Source organism: Propithecus coquereli, unplaced genomic scaffold (genome assembly GCF_000956105.1).
Source record: "Propithecus coquereli isolate 6110/MARCELLA unplaced genomic scaffold, Pcoq_1.0 Scaffold43, whole genome shotgun sequence".
Taxonomy (NCBI): domain Eukaryota; kingdom Metazoa; phylum Chordata; class Mammalia; order Primates; family Indriidae; genus Propithecus; species Propithecus coquereli.
Window position 1 is genome coordinate 1,384,575 of NW_012150063.1, and position 20,273 is coordinate 1,404,847.

The 20,273-nt window shown below is 37.8% G+C and overlaps 1 protein-coding gene across 1 annotated transcript in view; it reads left to right on the forward strand.

The window, feature by feature from the left end:
* LOC105817943 (S1 RNA-binding domain-containing protein 1-like) overlaps positions 1–15,534 on the forward strand; it is a 28,507-nt gene extending 12,973 nt beyond the window's left edge. Inside the window, exons 5-6 of the mRNA XM_012653789.1 lie at positions 11,624–11,808; positions 15,122–15,534. Coding sequence (XP_012509243.1) covers positions 11,624–11,808; positions 15,122–15,411 — 475 coding nt within the window. The 3' untranslated portion in view covers positions 15,412–15,534. The remainder of the gene's footprint in view (positions 1–11,623; positions 11,809–15,121) is intronic.
* The last annotated feature ends 4,739 nt before the right edge of the window (positions 15,535–20,273 follow it).

The following is a 20,273-nucleotide window of genomic DNA, read 5'->3' on the forward strand; positions in this document are numbered from 1 at the left end:
TAAGTGATGAATAAAATCATCACCAACAAAATTCCTAGAGTAAATATCAAAATCCTAAAGAATACAAAAAATTAGGGGGAACATTTGAACTGTTCTTAGAGATCAGGGATCTTAAGAGTAGACCCATCTTGCATAAAAGCAAGAGAAACAATAATAAGTTAAAATTTTTTTAATTAAAAGGCTTCCTTTGATGTACCTCAGTACTCATTTTACCCCACTTATTCATAATAGGCTTAGATCTGTGGTTCCCAACCCCCAGGCTGCAGACAGGTATGCAGACCTGTGTTGGTCAGTGGCCTGTTAGGAAACAGGCCACACAGCACGAGGTGAGTAGCAGATGAGCAAGCAAAGCTTCATCTATATTTATAGCCGCTCCCCATCACTTACATCACCGTAAAATCTCCACCTCCTGTCAGATCAGCGGAGGTATTAGATTCTCATAGGAGCACGAACGCTACTGTAAACTGTGCATGTGAGGGATCTAGGTTGTGCGCTCCTTATGAAAATCTATTTCCTGATGATCTGCAGTGAAGCTGAGGCGGTGATGCTAGCACTGGGGAGCAGCTGCAATACAGATTATCATTAGCAGAGAGGTTTGACTGCACAATAAATGTAATGCACTTGAATCATCCCGAAACCATCCCCACACCCACCCTGGCCCATGGAAAAATTATCTTCCATGAAACCAGTCCCTGGTGCCAAAAGGTTGGGGACCACTGGCTTAAATGATCAAAAAGAGGTATGACACAATAGCATATTATAGTTAAAGTAAAGCTGTGAGCCTCTCCAGTTGTCCTTGTCCCTGAAAAATAAATATTGCATCTGAAAATTTGGCACCAAATTTGCTAGGCTAGTGGCAATTAAATTTAAGATTAATTTATAAGTGTAGGTTGTGAGCTCTGGTAGGCTGGGAACCATAAGAATCTGATTTACGTCTCTATCCCCAGCACCTAACAAAGACCGATATGGCAATATTTGTTTAATGAAAGAATAAATGATAGAAATAGAGAATGAAATATGACTACATAGCAGAACATTAAGGAAAGGGAATTACTCAGGAATTGATAACTTTAATAGAACAAAATGAAATGTTTAGCTTTAGTTCAATGCATATATTTTTTCTATAGTCTAAACTGGCTGAGGTCATTGCAGTTCTGTAAACAAAACTGTTGGTAGAACATCTAGATCACCCTGTCCTAGTATTGCCTTTCCTACATATTCAGTAAGTACTTCTTTCAGAATCCCTTATGGATTGAAAGGATTTTAAGACTTTCCCAAACTGAATCCCATTTGCCTTCACAGAGCCTTATATTCAGGGCCCTGGCCATCCCAGATTTTATAGACTGGAAAAGAGGTGTTTTTTTTGGTTTTTTTGGTTTTTTTTTACCGTGAAAGAGGATTTCTTACCATTTTCTGTCATCATCTAGAAATTGTCACAACATCACGTATGATTTCATTGTGTTGGGTACTGTAAGCCATGAGTAAAAATTCCTGCTATATTATGAGTCGAATGAGGCCCAGAAACAGCCTATTTATAAATACTATCCACCCCCTGCCATGCCTCCTCTGTTTTGTTCTACCATTTTGGTTGATCCAGAGAGCCAAGGCAAGTATCCGATTTCCCCCTTTTCTTGAATAAGGTGCCAGGAGGTAGTGCTTTGTGCTGCAGATTATGCTGATTTGTGAGTGTCACAGTGAGACTTGGCACTCTCCCAAAGAATTTGCTGCATTAAGAATTTGATTCACTCCAGATAGTTAAGCTTGAAAGTTGTTGTGCTCTTGATTCAACTTGAAAAATGCCAGGAAATTTAATGTCAAGACTGTCACTCTGCACTCATTTTGATAAAGCATTAGGTAGTATTTGTTATTTCCATTTTGGCCATTAGGGAGAAATTTTAAAAGACTAGTCTCTAGAAGTAGTTAACAGCCTATGTAGCAGGAATGCGACATGCAGCGCCATCTGAATGAACCAGGTAAATGTATATCAAGGGCTGATTTGTATCTATGGCTGCGCTGTAATATTAGTGCTGTGCTATTCCCTGTATTTCTGCTGATACGCCTATTTCTGACCCTGACAATCAATGTCAAATAGTATGTTTCAGAGAGTACACAGCCATGAATTTAAAATTCAGGTCTAGGACAGGAATAATCACATAATCTGGCAATATATATACCTGGGGAGGGGAGAAACTTTGGTACAACAGCCAGGCAACGTTTATCTCTACTTTACTAAAAACAAATCAGGTTTTAAAACTTTTAAACATCAAAAGTAGAATTAAAGAATTAACCCAAGAGATACACAAGGATACCCTGATGAGATAAATGGAGCCTAACTAATGCTCTTGGCCAAAACTAGTTGGGGTAGGGTGAGACCCTTTAGAGGTTCTGCCTTGCCCACTGCCTTAGAGCTAAAACAAGTCAAGCCAGATAGTGAAGAATGGCTAAGACTGAAGACCCTTAGTGAGTGGGCGCAGCTCAGTCTCTCTCCCTTTCCTGTTCAAGGATTTACCGTCTTTAAGAATTGCCTTCAGAGGTTTTATCACCTTCTCTCAAACCTTAGCTTGCTGCTCAGCAAAAAAGTCTAGCTAATAAGCATCTGTAATGCAGGGAGTTTAAATTGTTTTTGTTTTAAAGAACAGCAACAGTAGACCAATGACATTCACAGATTTGATATTCATGTTTTGACTGGGAACAAACAGAAGACCCATGACTTGTGATTTGTAATTCTTCTGAGGAGTGAGTCCCTTAGCCTACTGAATATGTCTAGCACACCTCCCCAAATCTAAAATTCACCACAGGTTTGTTCTGCATTGGCACGCCAACTAACTCCCGCAATGATAAAAACATGTTTCTTTGTGGGAAACTGGCCTGAAAAGAAATCCAACTGCAAATGCTGTGCAATAAAGACGATTAGGTAAACAGACCTAAGAAATTATTTGCAAATTTGAAAGAGCTCAAATTTTTCTGGACTTGCCTTATAAGAATTGGCAGCATTTGAACATGAAGATTAAGACAGAATGGTTTCTGGCTTTTAATAAGTGATAACTTAGAATGTGTATCAATTAGTTATCCCACATTAATTTCTAATGGCACTATGGTTAGACAATATTAGATTGCCTTTTCATAAAGAGATGCAGCATCATAAAAGAGAGGCCAAACCTAAGATATAAAAATGTTAAATGGACAGATTACTATGTTGCCCAGGCTGGACTCAAACTCCTGAAATCAAGCTCAAGAAATCTTCCAAGTAGCTGGGCCTACAGGCATGCGCCACCACACTTGGCTTTGTTTTTTCCTTGTTAGTAGTTAAAACCTAAACATCTTAACCATAGTTCCCAGGAAGTAACATTCATCATGTTTTCAAAAGTACCCTCACAAAAGAGAAAAATGATGAAAGAGAATTCATCTGCCTGAGAATTACATGATCAGACTATGGGGTTCCTAGAAATTGATTGTTATATCTAATGTAATGTTGCAAAACACAGCCCAGATGATGTTTCTGGCAAAGCTGGTCGAGGGAACTAGGAAGTTCAAGAACCTGAGACTGTACATAATTTTCCCCTCGTTCAGTCTGGAGGCAGTGCAGTGTCAGACTACCTGGGTTCAAATAGTGGCTACTTGACTTGGGAATATTACTTAACGTCCCTGTACCTCAGTTTTCTTGTCTGGTAAGTGGGGATAATAATAGTACCTTTCTCATAGGATTACATGAGTTAATATATGTAGAATACTTAGCACCTGTACAGAGTAAGCTAGTGTTGCTATAATTATTAATATTGTTGTTTTTGTTGTAATTGAGGAGCTGTCAAGCTGAGCCATAGAAGAAAGGGGGGGATTATAAGGAAAAAAAATTGTTGTTTTACCATGTGATCTGGATGTAATTTTGGCATTTAACATTGTTAATGAATATGAATACTGGGTCTTGGGACTGGAGAAACCGCTGATTTCTCTTCTGGGTATCTGGAGCAACCTGTCAGTACCCAGTGGAGGAGGAATGAGAGAGCGTTGCTAGCCAGCCATGAAGCTGTGCTTGCTTCAGTCTCTTCCATCTCCAAAGTATTTGTCTGCCCTTCTTCTTTTCTTCTCTTTGTCAAGTTTAGACCACTCAGTCTGGAGCCTGAACTCAGCAGGGTATTGATTTAGTCTCCCATTATCTCCCTCCTCCCCTTCCTGCCCTCAGTCTAGCCATGGATTTTAACCTTAGCGTGTCTTCTGATTCTCCTGATTCTCGATGTCACCATAAGCAAGTTACCTTGACCTCAGTTGCACATTCTTTAAATGGAATAACAATGTCTCTGCTCATTAAGAGGACAACCAGAAATTTATTGAAATGGCAGATGTTAAGCATTTTGAAATTTTTTGAAAGGAACATTCCTTGACAGGATAGCATTCATAGTGACAAATTATTACTATTTCCCAAGGAAGAAAGTTCTTTACCTCTAATACATGGGCTTTATTGGGTAGTGATGCCAAAGCTGTTTAATTTCAGCTCTTCCATTACAAGCCTGTATGTCTTTGAATACTACTTTTTTATTTGTTCTCTTTCAAATATTCACAGGCACTAATCCACGTTATGGCTTTACAGGCAGTAAATTGAATTATATTAATTCTAAACACAGTGTTTTTAAGCTGTAGAGAGTCTGTAGCCTTTGAAACCACTAACTTCATTTTGTACAACTCTTATTCAGTAACTCAAAAAAGGCCAAAGGTTTTTTCCTTTGACTTTGGTTTAAAAAGTAATAATAAATTGCTCCCAGGCAGTGGTCCTGGGTGCCAAATTTCATGAGAGATCTAAATCTTCTGTCTGCATTGAAAATCCCCCAAAGTAAAGGGGTGGAAGTGCTAATGAAGATGTGATCTATTATAACTTTTACCTGAGCTGCTACAACTTTGTGGTCTCAGTTGTGTGACTTCGGGCAGGTCACTTAATTTCTTTGAGGTTTGGTTTCCTTATCTGCAAATCTACATCCACAATAAATTTTTGAGAGAATTAAATGAAATCATCTTTACTAGGCAATTTCAAAATGTCTATTTATTTGCACATAAAATCCTGCTTCTAAAAGAGCAGATATAAATGGAAGGCTATTTCAATTATGCTTCACTACTTAAAATTAGACTGTAAGCTCATTCAAGGCAAAGCCTCTGTTATTTTTCATAGAATCTTCCTCCACAGTAAAGAAATGTTTATTGAATAAAGCTGAGTATACTTTTCTAAACTAATTTTAATTGGCTTCAGCATTTTGTCACATTCCTTTGAAGAGCCTTGATTTTAGCAAATCTTTATCATGGGGGTGTTTAAAACAATTAAACTCACTGGAAAGAGAAAGATCAAACTGGTAATACTGAGTTGTTGATTTTTTTTGTGTGTGTGTGTTTCTCTTTTTGGGAGCCTAGTGGTTTGCTATTTTTTAAAATGTGAGAAAACTGATTTTTTATGTCCCTTATAACATTGTTTCTAAGATAATTCCTAAAATAGTTTAGACATCTTTAGAGCAATAATTGCAATATTTCAACATATGATATCTTTCTATTTTTATATACTCACTCATTTGGTTGTATGTATATATACATTTTTTTAAATTTTTAATTATAGCTTAAATTATATGTTAATTACACAGTATATAATACAAAGCAAGTGGTTCTGAAGTAGGAAAATCTACATAAAAATGAGTGCTACTTATTGGTTATTATTTCAGTAATCCTAGATACTTTTATGTAACCATATGATCATTGTCTTCAATTATTTCTAAAAAGATCATCCTAAATCTTAAACTTTTAGAAAATTTCATGTAAGGACATTTTAACTGGCACTTTTTTTTTTTTTTTACAAAATTAATTCCCTGTACTAAATTGCTAAAGAATATAAATTTTAAAATAAAACATATTCTAAGGATACGTTTTCCTATATACAATGACTGCAGCATGCAATGAGTATCCAGTTTCTGTGCATGTATAACAGATCTTTGAAAAAGAAGGAAACGTTTAGGAAGTTTTCTAGAAGTTAGAAGCAAGTAACAGTCTGATGATTATAAACCAAGTCTTTTGGATGACAGACTGCATTCCTTAATATATGACAGGAAATCTTTCTCCTTTTTAGTTCTTTTTTTTTTTTTTTTTTTTTGAGACAGAGTCTCACTGTGTTGCCTGGGCTAGAGTGCCGTGGCGTCATCCTAGCTCACAGCAACCTCAAACTCCCGGGCTCAAGCCATCCTCCTGCCTCAGCCTCCCGAGTAGCTGGGACTACAGGCATGCGCCACCATGCCCGGCTAGTTTTTTCTATGTATTTTTAGTTGTCCAATTAATTTCTTTCTAATTTTAGTAGAGACGGGGTCTCGCTCTTGCTCAGGCTGGTTTCGAACTCCTGAGCTCAAACAATCCGCCCGCCTCGGCCTCCCAGAGAGCTAGGATTACAGGCGTGAGCCACCGCGCCCGGCCTCCTTTTTAGTTCTTGTTGGTTATTTTCTGCTACTCATAGATGGAGGAGATGTTCTAAAGACACTTCAAATGGTACCAAGCAATAACATTAAAAATGTCACCACCGCTGCCGATACCTGCATACAATTTAAAACTATATTCTGAGGTAGGACTCTCTAAGAGCTTTCAGAACAACCCCATTGCCGTTCTGAAAGGGTTAACATTTTTCAAATATTTATCTGTAGTATGTTAATTTTAAAAGCCAGTGAGCTGTAAGTTCTAGTAGAGAACTATTTGCTCTAACTTTCTGTGGTTGATTATATGCTAAGAAAAGCCATTTAAAAATCTTATTTTCACTAAATATCTACTAGCTTCTGAAGTACAATAGGTAGTTCTGTGGCCCTCTGTATAAGTGCACTCTACTTTAATTTACAATTACTTGTAAATTTTGTACCAACAAAGATTTTTAAGGATTCTGGCCCAGTTCAGTGCCTTGGTTTAACAAAGAGGTTAGAAGTTTGAAAAGATACCTTGATGATGATTAAAGTGCAATTCACTTTGCCGTCCCTTTGATTTGACTGCTGGGACAGCAGCTGTGGTGGACTCACCTGTGTAAATTCAGCTCCTCTGTGGATGGTGTAAAAGGAACAGCAGGTTTTCCTCGTTTGCCACCCTTGAATTTATATTCAGTTTTTAATATTAAGGGCAGCAGATTTGAAAACACTCATACATGTAGTACCTATGTTTTTTAGAGTCACAAATTATTACTGAACTTTAATTTGTATTCCACTGCTTCATCTACAATCACAGTTTACAAGACCAGATTTTCTCTTAGAGTAAGTATAAACTCTCTTTTTAAATCATTATGTCTACTTGTATTACAAATTATGATCTGTGTGTGTGGGGGTGTATACCTATTCATTTCTAAAATGATGTGCTCCTGCATTTAGCTTTGTGCTTATTGATGTAATTACTTTAAAACTGAGTAAAACTAATGGATAAAAATAAACAAGTAGGAAAGTCTCTTAAAAGTGTTGCGTGTGTAGACAACTAGAATCCTTTGCCCTTATAACATGGTTCTTGGTGGAGTTATAAATCATGTGTTTTGCCCACAAAGCACATGCTAATATTAAGTTGTTTTTAAAGTGATTGTGTTGCATCACCATGGCTCTGCTGTGCTCTGTAGGGTATCATGTTGCTTTAATGTAATGAACCGAGTCCTCAGCTCCTAAATCTCCATGCTGGAAATGATTACATAAAACTGAATGGCTATGTCTGAAGTCTTATGAATCTTGATAATTTCTTTTTCTGTGAGAAATGTCCTACAAAGGCTTTTCTTATTCTTAGAGGAGAAAACTTCTGCATTTATAACTAGTTTCTGTTGAAAATATCAGCGATTTTAGCTTATATAGCATTCTGTTTGAAAAGTAAGCATCATCTTTGCTGCAATGTCTGTAACTTTGTACAGATGTGCGCTAAAAGAACATGATGTGCTTATTTGTTGCATTTATGCTACTTTCTTACTTTAAGTAAGATGGATGAAATTACATATTAAATAAAAACAGCAGCTCAAACAGCAGTCCTTAGCAAACCGAAAAAGCCTTCCAGAGACAGTGGAGAAAATGAGAATATGACTTTAATAACTCACTGACTTTTGAGAGAATTGTCTTTTTAAAAGCATGTGTATAATAATTTCTTTATGGGATTTATTCAGTGTTAACTGTTTAATGTTTAAAAGTAATCTGACATGGCTGAGTGCATTGGCTCATGCCTGTAATCCTAGCACTCTGGGAGGCTGAGGAGGGAGGATCGCTTGAGCTCAGGAGTTTGAGGTTGCAGTGAGCTGTGATGACACCATGGCATTCTACCCAGGGCAGCTGAGCAAGACTCTGTCCCAAAAAAATGAATAAAGAAAATTTAAAAAAATAATAAAAGTAATCTGACATTAAATTGTATTAGCAAAATATTATGGAAAGTATTGTTTTCTATCTTAATCAAAGATAGCACTTTAATTTTTATATACCTTCAGTTCTACACAGACCCATACATTGTGTGTAGCATGAAACTGCAGTTACTGAGAAAGCTGCATGGCCCTGGGCAAAGTATTTAACCTCCTCGAACCTCAATTTTTCTTTTCTGTGTTATATACCTACCCGTTAGGGTTGTTGTCATGATTAAATGAGAATATCCAGCATAATGTCTGACACATATTTATCAGTATATGTTCACTTACCTTCTGTGTGCCAAGCTTAATAGAGTATTTTTATTTGTACTTTCGAGATAGAAAATACTTTGTATTGAGTATTAATTATCATACTCGAGTCTAAAGCGAAAATTTATGTAGAATAAACTTTTCTTCGGATATTTAAGGAACGTATGTTTATTCAATGGCTACTGAGCATAAAACATTGCTTTCTGTCACATACAGTTAAATATATTTGAAATTCAGTAAGGTCAATGTGAATGCTATTCCAAGTTCATTTTATAGTCCCCCTCCCTTTGCTCTTATTTTGTGCCCTTGTTGTTAACTTTTGGAAAGTTTTCAAAATAAAAAAGCACTTGACTTTGTCCTTTAGTCATTTAAAAATAGGGTTGATCAATATGAAGCATTAGCTAGGAGTACAACTTGGTGCTTTTTTATTGATTTCAGTACCAATGCCCTCAGGCTTATGGTGTGGGAATGAAAATGATATATGAAATATGCACCCAGGTTAGACCAATTTTCTTCTTACATCTGCAACCACTGTAAGCAGAATTCTTTATATGGAAGTGACTTTCGTAGCAGTCAGTGTTCCTCTCTCTCTCATACACACACACACACACACACCCACAGACACAAACCCCCACACCCTTACCCTTAAAACTCCAAGTGGCCTGCTGAGCCGATGTTTTTGTTATTGAAGCCAAGACTTGTACAGTTCTTTGGGAAGTTTCTGCCATTTAGTTGCTTTTATTAATAATAAAATGCTATTCAAGGTTATAGATTTACAGCCCATGAATACGCTTTTTGGCATTTTAACAGATGATTATAAGCCAAAATCTTGAGGATTTGAAAGATGTTCTGCTAAGTAGCCAGTTACAGACCATTAAAGCCAAGAGGGTGAATACCAGGGAAGCCTGCTCAGCAGGGCATGAATTATTTAGAAAGTTGTGTAAGGAAGTTGGCTGTGGGCAGAGGTTGTCATGTGTCATCTGCCCCGTCAGTCAGAGCTCCAGCAGCTGTTCCCTGTCACCAGGGCCCTTGTGTGCTACTGCCCATCCATCAGTGCTAACAGATACCAGCTGCCTCCCCACCGTGCTGGGGAAGCCACAGACACACAGACTCACAGTGTGTATCTCTCACTAGCCACCAGTTTGGATGGAGGCTCATTTCCAAAGAGGGAGACCAAGCACTGAACTCCTTGGTCTTTTATTAGACTATTAACCAAAATATATTATCAAGAGAATTAGCTGCATGCTGGAAAATCTATCTGTCTTTGACCAAAAATATGGCTATAATAGTATAAAAGGGTTACACATTTGAACTCAAAGAGATGCTCGGTGAGAGATGGGAGAGTTTTCTCCACCAGATACCAGATTTTCAGCATCAGAGTATCACTGAAGAAGCCTTTTCTGGTTGAGCACAACAATGCAGAAAAGATTGGAATGACAAGCATTGTGTTTGTGATGACGCAGCAACCTGCCAAATGGGATACATCCCAATTCTGATTATAGACAAACCTCCAACAGTTCCTTTTTCCCTTCTTGTATTCCAGAGATATCCTTAGAGGAAACGGTTTGAGGGCATTAGTATCACTATCTGTCTGATTACTGTGTTGACATTTTTAAAGTGCCATTAATCATAGGAAATGGAACTTAATGGTGTAGAAAAATAGCCAGCCAAGGAATGTCAAGAAAGTAAGCTACAGCCTGATATTCACATGAAATTGCAGGGAAATGCATCTTAACCCTTTAATTGTTTTTTATTCATCAATTTATTATTGAACTCGAAAGCTGAGTATTAATAACTGAGAGGCAGCTGTGCAAGCAAAAGAAATGGTGAACATAGCAAAAGGAAATTTTAAAAGGTGGATATTTTTCTTTGCAAATGGTGTAGCTACAAAATATATAAAATGAATAAAGATAGTATTCATCTTTAGAGTATATAATTGAGGTCTTCCGTTTTGGAAGAAAGTTACTTTTTATTTTTGATATCCTCCCTCGTAATTCTTCTGTTGACTCTGAATACTCAGTGTACTTCATAGTATGCTACACAGGTAACACTGCTGTCACGGCCACACAGAAGTAAAAAGCAGTGATATGGCACATAAATAGAGTTATTCATTTGTCAAAAGCTGGGACTGGACAGAGTAGTTCACACCTGTAACCCCAGTGCTTTGGGAGGCTAAGGCCACTTGAGGCCAAGAGTTTGAGACCAGCCTGGGCAACATAGTGAGATCCCCATCTCTATAAAAAAAATTTAAAAATTAGCTAGGTGGAGTGGCATACACTTACAGTCCCAGCTACTTGGGAGGCCGAGGTGGTAGGATAGCTTGAGGCCAGTAGTTCAAGACTAGCCTGTGCAACATAGCAAGACCCCATCTCTACCAAGAAAAAAAAATTAGCTGGACATGGTGGCTCATGCCTGTAGTCCCACCTACTTGGGAGACTGAGGTGGGAGAATTGCTTGAGTCCAGGAGTTCAAGGCTGTATTGAACTATGATTGGACCACTGCACTCTAGCATGGATGACAGAGTGAGACACTGTCTCTTAAAAAAAAGTTGGCAATACTTGATGCGTGTTTTATTGGATTTTGGTATCATCAAATAATTGTTTGCCTGTTGGCTAGTTTAAATTCAAATAAGTTTTCCTAACTGAAATTTTAGGAAATGAGGTAAATATAGATAACTTTATTTATAAAATATATATGACATTAAACTATAATGAATATTACAGTGTAAAATGTTTTTGGTGCTGACCCTGAGCAGGTGCTTTATTTGAAAAATAGCACAAGAACCTAAATCAACCTCCTTCTCATCCCTCCACTCTTTTTTCCTGAGACAGACCACCTGTTTATTATAGCATGGGACACATAATATATTCTCAGTAAAGACTGATTGGTTGATGTATGGATCCGAGATGAATGAATTTTAGGGTAACCTGAAATAAGGAGATTAGAAAAGAAGTAATGTTATTGATAAGTGTTGGGCTTTTTTTCCCCCTACTGCAGGTTTTTATCATCCATTGGAGGGACAGTGTGTGAGATTGGAAAGCCTGAAATGCAACAAAAAATAAATTCATTCCTTGAAAAGGAAGGAATAGAGAAGATTGCAGAAAGATTACAAACAACAGTACATACCTTACAGGTGATCATAGATGGTCTCAGCCAGCCTGAAAGTTTTGACTTTCGAACAGGTAAACAATTGAACTTGAATTATGGCAGTTTGCATTTGTATAGCTCATATTATTTCCTTGGATCCTCACAAAAATCCTATGCCATAGGCAAAACAAATACTATTCTCCCATTCTACACATATAGTGTCCTTCCTTCAAACTCATTATAGTTAATATCCGGTGGCAAAGCTAGAAGCCAGGTGGTCTCCAGACTCCTTATCCACGTGTATTTGCCATTATTCTAGACTACATGCATCATACATGTACTACTATTTGCATGAAGGCACATATTTTTCATGATTTTTTTAAAGCTGTTTTTATCTCCTAGGAGCCAGAAGTCCAAGGTAAAGCATTCAGTTCACAAGCTAAAAAGTGAATCTTCTTCCTAGATTACAGCCTTCCAAGTTCTTGGATTCTGTGTCACTGAATCCATTGAACAAATAAGATAATATCTCTCTGTCGATTTTCCTTCTAATTAAAAGTGCTCTCTGCTTTCAGCACAGGTAGATGGTGAGGGAAGTATAACAGCCATAGCTGTTGAGAGTAATGACCTGGTGAAAAAGAATTACGGTATCAAATGACCTACTTCCCAAGGGAAGTTTGAACAGGAACCCCTGAGATTTAAATGAATCTGCACACTCATCTCATAAACATTTTCGATGATACCATATTTAGGGCATGGCTCTTTTTATTCTGATTTAGGCTATTTTGAGATGGTTAGGTATGCTTCTTTGAAAAGGTTTAAGAGAATTTAAAAACACACCCAGAAAGTTCATTGAGCTATTCCCTTAACTATTTTGTAGGTTTTAAGTTTTTAAAAAAAGTCAAAGAAAAATAAAATAACACCCAGTAAGACCTATGCCAAAAATGTGGGAGCAGAAGTCTCCAGATGGTCCTCCACACAAAGTGGATGTTTCAGCAGACAAATCCATCTCCATTTGGAGGCCTGGTAACCCTTTATGGGAATCCATAACATGTGTGGGTGTTGTCTAGCAGAGATGCCAAGTAGAGCAGTGGTTCTCAAAAAGGTTGGGATGTGCAGATGGTAGGCCTACACCCACTGTATTAGAAGCTTGGCAAATATACTCTAACTGCAAGTACCCTATACTGGATTTGGGTGTCCATCTTCATTTTTCTGTCGTGGTGTTGATTGCTCCATTATCCCAGGCATACTGTAGACTCGGAGCAAAGATCAACACTCTAAATATATGGTCCAATTAACAACCAACCAAGTTGAACAGAAACACAGATGCACCTGGGCTCTGGACTGAGCTTTCCAGTTACTGCAGTGTTTGTCAGTGTGACAAGTGAAATTTCAAATAGGTCTCTTTAAGCAAACTTTAGAACTGACCTTTCCCCTAATGTAAGTCACAATTTTCAAGATGTCTGAGAACTTTTGTTTTACTACTAAACACATCCCCAAGGAGGAAGGCAGATGAGCCATCCTTTTGACGGGGCAGATAGTATTTTGGGTGTTTCTACATTACAGTTATTTATGTTACATCTCTTTTCTCCATTGTCTCGAGAGTATTTCCTTTCTTAATGCCTCATGCTTTCCTAATACTCATCTTGTCCTCTGTTTTCTCAGTGACGTAATCCACTCTATTTTTGTTAATACTCTGGTTGCTACTTAGTTTCCGTAATTGGGTTCATCAGAGCAGCCTGGTGACAGTGGACTGAATATGCAGCCTTGGCTATGAAAGTGTTAACATTTGCATGGTACACAGAGGATTTTCTGATTTCTCAGTGTCCCAGACTGTCTTCAGGAACAAGTTAAGTAGTTCCTGACTCTAATTTTCCATGCAAAATTAAACTGAGCAACTGATCAGGAACCCTTTGGGAATCTGCAGCAGCTGGACTTCTGCAAGAAAAGAGAGAAAAAAAGAATTTCCAAGCATAAAAACAATGCCTCTGGTGTCCTCAGAGACCATCCTATCCCTGGCCATGATCAACGACTTAGTTTCACTTTGCTTTGACACAGTCCTAGCCCAGTGTAATATTATATTACATTGCAGTAGGTTTCTTGCTTTTGGAATTCACTGCTTTAGCGTCAGGTGAAATTCTACAGAATCAATTCCAACTTTGCATATTCTTATTTTATGAGGAAAATGAGATCTGGGGTTTAAAGAGGGCTTTTGTTTTGTTTTACAGGAAAAAGCTTAATTTTTGAAACATCTTGGTTTCAGTATGGTTGGACTAGGGGAGGGGAAGAAAGGTGACCAGTTGTTAATACAAATGTAAAGGATAGCTTTAACAAGTAATCAGGATAAAGCCAACAGCTGTGGAGGAAAAGGAAATGGAATGGGTGGAGGGGAGAATGAGGTCTTAGTAAATGGAGATCCAAGCAGAGAATGTGTTCTTTGTTATTAGAGTCAACATGCAGTAATCCTAGGAAAGGGGGCCTTCGTGAAGAGCATGGATAAATGGAGCCCACAGATCATCAAGCCCCATTTCAACTGTTAGTTCTGTCTCCCTCATAAAACCTTTGTTGTTGTTTTTGTTTTAACTAGAGCCATGATGATTCCTTGGCATGCTTTATACCCACCTTTTGGGGGATAGGTTAATGAACAGAGAAATGTACACTGAAGTAAGCAAGAAAAGAGGGCATAAGGAACTTGAGAACAGAGATCTAAGTGTCCTCATCTTTGTATCTCTAGCATCTAGCAGAGTGCCTGGCTGTGAGGTAATTATACGAGTAAATAAATGTTTGATGAATTGAATTGAAAGAAGAGAAAGAAGATTAGGTACTAGCTGGTCTGGGTTTCTGAGCCATAGGTAATCAAGAATCCATGAATTTTGAGTGTATGAATATATTTGAAATGGATAGGAATTGCTTTTCCGAGTTCCAAATGTGTAGGAAGAAGTAAGGAGAGAGAACATCTGAATTTCATCCACATTTAACCAAAAGTTGATGTACTTTCTACCACCTTTAAACAATTTAAGAATCCAAACACTGGGTGTGTGGGGGACACTCCTGATCTGTCTTCAACAGTCTTACTTTCTCAGTGTTTGTGATTTAGCCTTGTATATTCATTGAGCAAAGATATATTCTCATCATCTCACAGAAAGAAAAATAAGACTCTCTACTCTTCTCAGTCCTCACGTATAGTGTGCTAATGTGTACCTGCTTAGTGAGATAGAGTTTGGGGAGAAGAAAGTGTTTGAGTAAATTTTTAAAAATTGTTTCTCGTATGCAAATGCTGTTTCTTTGCCTAGGATGCATTTTCTCTGAAGGCAAGCCTGTGTCTTCAGCTCCTTTTATGTCCCCACTAATGTCCCTAGGAAGTATAGTGCCTTATTAGTTACTGCTAACTTTTTCTCCCTTTTCTTATAGATTTTGATAAACCTGATTTCAAGAGAAGCATAGTGTGCCTGGAAGATCTGCAGGTTGGGACAGTTCTTACAGGCAAAGTCGAGAATGCCACTCTGTTTGGAATTTTTGTGGATATAGGAGTGGGGCGATCAGGGCTGATTCCCATACGAAATGTAACAGAAGCAAAACTTTCTAAAACGAAGAAGAGAAGGAGCCTTGGACTGGGCCCTGGAGAAAGAGTGGAAGTCCAAGTACTCAACATTGACATCCCCCGATCTAGGATCACTCTGGACCTCATTAGGGTGTTGTGAGTGTCCCACTGAAGGCTAATCACTGATTTTATTGCCTCCTTTCTAAAGGTTGACAAAGATAAGTCAGATGTTTATGAATTCTAGATAGCAGGTGAGAAAATCTTCACTTAATATCAGGAATATTTTCCAAACACTTTTTTTATTTTTCCTTCTGAATAAGTAGAAAACGAATAGCTTGATTTCTTTTCCCCTTAAAAAAAACAACTAATAGACATCCTTATATGGCTTTATGTAGTAATGGTTTTCTGACCAAAATTTGATTTTTTATTTTTTGTAATTTTTTTTAACCCTATTTGCATTTTGTATAACAGATTGCTTCGCTTCTACATGCCAACATCTGCCTTGTTAGGCTTGTATGGAATTGTCTTCTTGATTTGAATTATACAATGTTTGTTGACACAGTAGGGCTGGCAGTATTTGATCCTCCCATTTTATAGATTTTTTTTTTTAATCAGGCCTTTTGAACTTGATTCATAATTTTGCAATAATCTTTATTTTCCCTTGCCAAGCAAACCAAAAATATATTAGCACAACAGATTCTGATATGTTCATAACCATCAAGTGACTGGCTCAAAACATTTCTCAGAAGGATATATGTATTGATTCCAGCAATAAAGTTTTGTAGCTAGTGACTTGTTTTTGCTGTGCTGATTCAGTGAATGACCTAGAAGTCAATCTTGATTAAAGAAAGATGTGGTTCATGTAAGGGCATCTTTGGGGAAGAGGGAAGCCTCTGGAAGTTTGAAGAATGGTTTTGTTTGACTTAGAACACTATATTGTTTCTTAAATCAGGATTAAACTTTAAATGGGGATAGAAATGGCCTTTTTAAGGATTGAATATAGATCATGCGTGAAGGAACAAGAAAAATAAATAGAGGCCAGGCACTGTGGGAGGCCTGGGAGGCCCATGTGAGAGGATCGCTTGAGGCCATGAGTTCAAGACTAGCCTGGGCAACATAGCAAGACCCAGTCTCTACAAAAAATTTAAAAATTACCCAGGTGTGGTGGTGTGAGCCTGTAATCCCATCTACTCAGGAGGCTGAGGCAGGGGAATGCTTGAGACCAGGAATTCGGGGTTATACTAAAAACAAAAATAAGTAGATAAAGGAAATGACTCTTATTCTGTTTTTATTCAGTGGAGATGATAAGTATTGGCATGACCATCCAGGGTCAAAATGATTTAAATAAAGCCCACACTGGACTGGTATCCTATCCGTTCTGACTAGTGCTGCTGCTGTTGATTTGCCTAATGAAGATATTTGTATGTGACTGAATGAGTACCTGGTTTTCTCCAGGTATAATGAGTGGAGGATGGTTACTAAGAGGGCGACCAGTCCTCTTTGTTTCCCTGGGACAGTCCTAGTAAACACCCATTGTCCTGGCATAATTTTTAATGTTTCCTCTTTTTATTCTCAAAGTGCCCCATTTTGGATAATAAATTATATAATCACCTAGTAATCACTTACAAAATAGTAAACACAACTGTGTGTTTCATGACAGTTCTGTCTGGTGGTTTGCTATTCTCAAAATGGCCTTCCAACTGGTATACATAGATCTTTATAATGCAGTAGATTCCTTAAAAGTTGTATATCTCAAGTCCTATTTGTGTATCGATTTCATTTCTGAAATGCTTTTTCTGTGTTTCTCACTGATCCACTGACAGTGGATCTTAATGTTATAACTTTAAGTTGATCTTCCTACTCACTCCTCCCAATGTTCTTCCTGGTTCATAATTTGTAGGTCAGTAATGACTGATAGGCACCTGAAGGGTCTTATTCTGAAGCCTCAGATGTAATTTCAAATGAATGTTTTTGGGAAGAGACACTTTAGATACAGAAACAAAAGCAGCTGACAGTGTGAAGATGCTCTGTTGACCTAGCAGCTAAGCCTTTATGGGCATAATGAGGGCTTGACATTGTACTAGATTGTGTGATTTGTCGTGTCCAGCCCAAACATGGCATTAGTACTAGCTTAGTGGAGGCTCTCTTAGCCCTAGCTGGAGAAGAAGGGCCACATCTCATTTAAGGTACATTATAACTTCAAAATGTACCACAGTGATACATTATGTTTTACTATTCCTAGTCCCTATTCTACCAGTAATCCACATTGTTCCTTTGAGCTGGTATCTTTGCTTCTATAGGCCTCCTTTTCCCAAGTTTAAAATAGAGATGATAATAATAAAGCATTTATTCCCCTAAACATTTATAGGTGGTCTCCTGTGTGCCAGGCACTGGACACTGACCATACCGTTGTGATAGGAAAATAGACATTATCCCTACCCTTATGGAGTTTAGAGTCTATTGAGGAAGAAAGAATCATTAATTGAAGAATTATATAAAAATATAAAATTACAATCATGATAAGTGATATAGTGGTGCCAGAATGTAATAGATGAATTGACTTAGACAAGTCAGAAAATGTTTTAGTGGGGTTTGACCGAGTTGTGAAAGATGATCAGAAGTTAACTAGGACAACGGTTTTATTGATCTTAATAAGTGTTGTTTTCCATAAATGGTGGGGACGAAACTTATTGAATGAAACTTAGAGTGGAAGGGGTTAGATTGGAGACAGTAAATACAGACAATTCTTTCAGGGAATTTAGCTGTAAAAGAAGAGAAATAGTATAGTGGTTAGAAGGGGGAATGGAATCAAGCAAGGGGTTTGTATTTTTTTAAGACAAAAGAAATAATATATACAAATGGAAATGATTCAGTAAAATAGGAATATATAGAAGATAGGAGAATTACTGGAAAGATATCCTTAATTATATGAGATCAGATGAAATCTAGTGCACAAGGGATTGATCTAAGATAGGAATACAGAGAGTTCATTCATATGAACGGAGAAAAGATTGAATATGTGGGCACAGGTGCAGGTAGATAAATGGGGGAGCTCGTGGGAGGTCTCTGGATTTTTTCTATTTCTTTCATTGGACTATGAAGGAATGTCATCATATGAGACTGACCATCAGAGGGAAAAGGAGTTGGAGGTAAGGAGTTGGAGGTTTGAGAAGAAAGGAAAAATTAAGAAATAGATGAGAATGAGAGTAAAAAGCCTAGGGAAACAGAGAATGATTTCCAGGCAGTGTTAAGTGTTCCACTTGAAGTTAATGATCATGAATGGAATGCAGGACCAGTCAGCTTGATTATGTATTTTTCTCCAGCCACATCAGCTGTGTGGGTGCAGGCCCAGGTTAGGTGAAGAGGTGATTTTATCAGGTTTGGGAGTTTGCCCAATGAGTACAATAGAGAGAAGGGCAAGGAAGTTGAGGGCATGTGGACAAAGAAATTATTGACCATGGAGCTCAGTAAGAAGAAAAGTGAGAGTATAAGGGAAAAGTCAGGGGCAGTGGAAAAATGTAGACTTAAAGGATTATAGGCCCTGAGGGAATCAGAGGGATGTTAGAGAGAACATAATGGGTAAATAGAGTGGTTGGCATTAGTGGGGTGCATAATTTTGAGATTCTAAGAGGGGTTGCAGTTTTTGGTAATGATAGTATAGGAAATGATAGTGGAATAAATAACAAAAATAGAGGATGAGGATATGATCATTAGAGAAGAGGAGGTCAAGAACTGAGACTTCAGAAGGATTAGCTATGTGGACAGTGATTTTAGGAGGCTGTTACAGTAATGCAGGTATAAAATAATGGTGGCTGGAATCAGAATGTTAGTGGTAGAAGTGGTGAGAAATGGTGGGATTCTGGATGTAGTTAGAAGGTGGAGGTAGAGCCAAACAGGATTTCCTGGTATAAGATGTGAGAGACAGGGGTCTAGGATGGCCTAAGCAACTGTGAGTATAGAATTTTCTACTGAGGTGGGGAAGACAGTGGGAGGAACAGTTTTCATGAAGGAATTCATTTTGGACAGGTTACATTTGAGATACTCATTAGACATCCAAGTGCAGATCTGAAGTTCAGAGGAGAGGGCTGGACTAGAAATGTAAATTTGGAAGTCACCAGTGTGTAATTGCACTTAGAGCCATGAGACTGAATGACATCACCAATGGAGTGAGTGGAGATAAAGTAGAGGAGAAGTCCAAGGACTGAGTTGTTGAAAATCATCCAAGACCCTCAGCTCAAAAATTTTTGAACTTCTCTGTAAGGACAAGAATTTTGTCTTGTTATGGCAGGACCTGCCAGATGCTTATTCAGATTTCTCCTATTCTCCCTTGCTAAGAGAATCCCGATTTGAGGGGAGCAATAAAGTGGCTAATGGAAATGGATGTGGCCAGTTGAATGTAGGTAAAAGTCATGGGGTGGGATTCCAGGATGGTTAGAATGAGTGGGGAGATCAAGCTCAGCTGCCATGCTTTTCTTATCCTCTGCCCTTGCCCTCCTTCCTGCTTGGAATGCAGATAAAATGCTGGGAATTCTGGAAGTCAAACAGTGACTAGCACTCAGTAGGGAGTGCTAGAATGTTCCTGAATACATCTTGGCATTGCGGAGTAACCAAAGCAACCCTGAACCATCTACTTAGGATTTCACATTATGGGAGAAAAACAAAACTCATTCATTTAAGCTGGAGGAGTTGGAAGGGGGTTTACAGCAAAGTATATTCCCTAATATACAATTGTGTTGTCCCCAACTGTATCCCCATATGTAGGAAAATGCCCAGCACGTGATAGGGGCTCAATAAATGTTGATCAATTGGATGAATAAATGAATGAATTTATTCAATTCCCATATTCATTCTAATTTATTCATACTGAATAAGAATTCAATAAAATGGCAGAATGTAAAATAAATGCCCCCAAATCGTGTTAGACAATGGGATAGAAAAAAGATTCCTATTTATTGACACTCTGAAATATTTAGAAATGCTCTAACAAGGAATAGAAAAGGTGAATAAGAAAAATTATAAAAC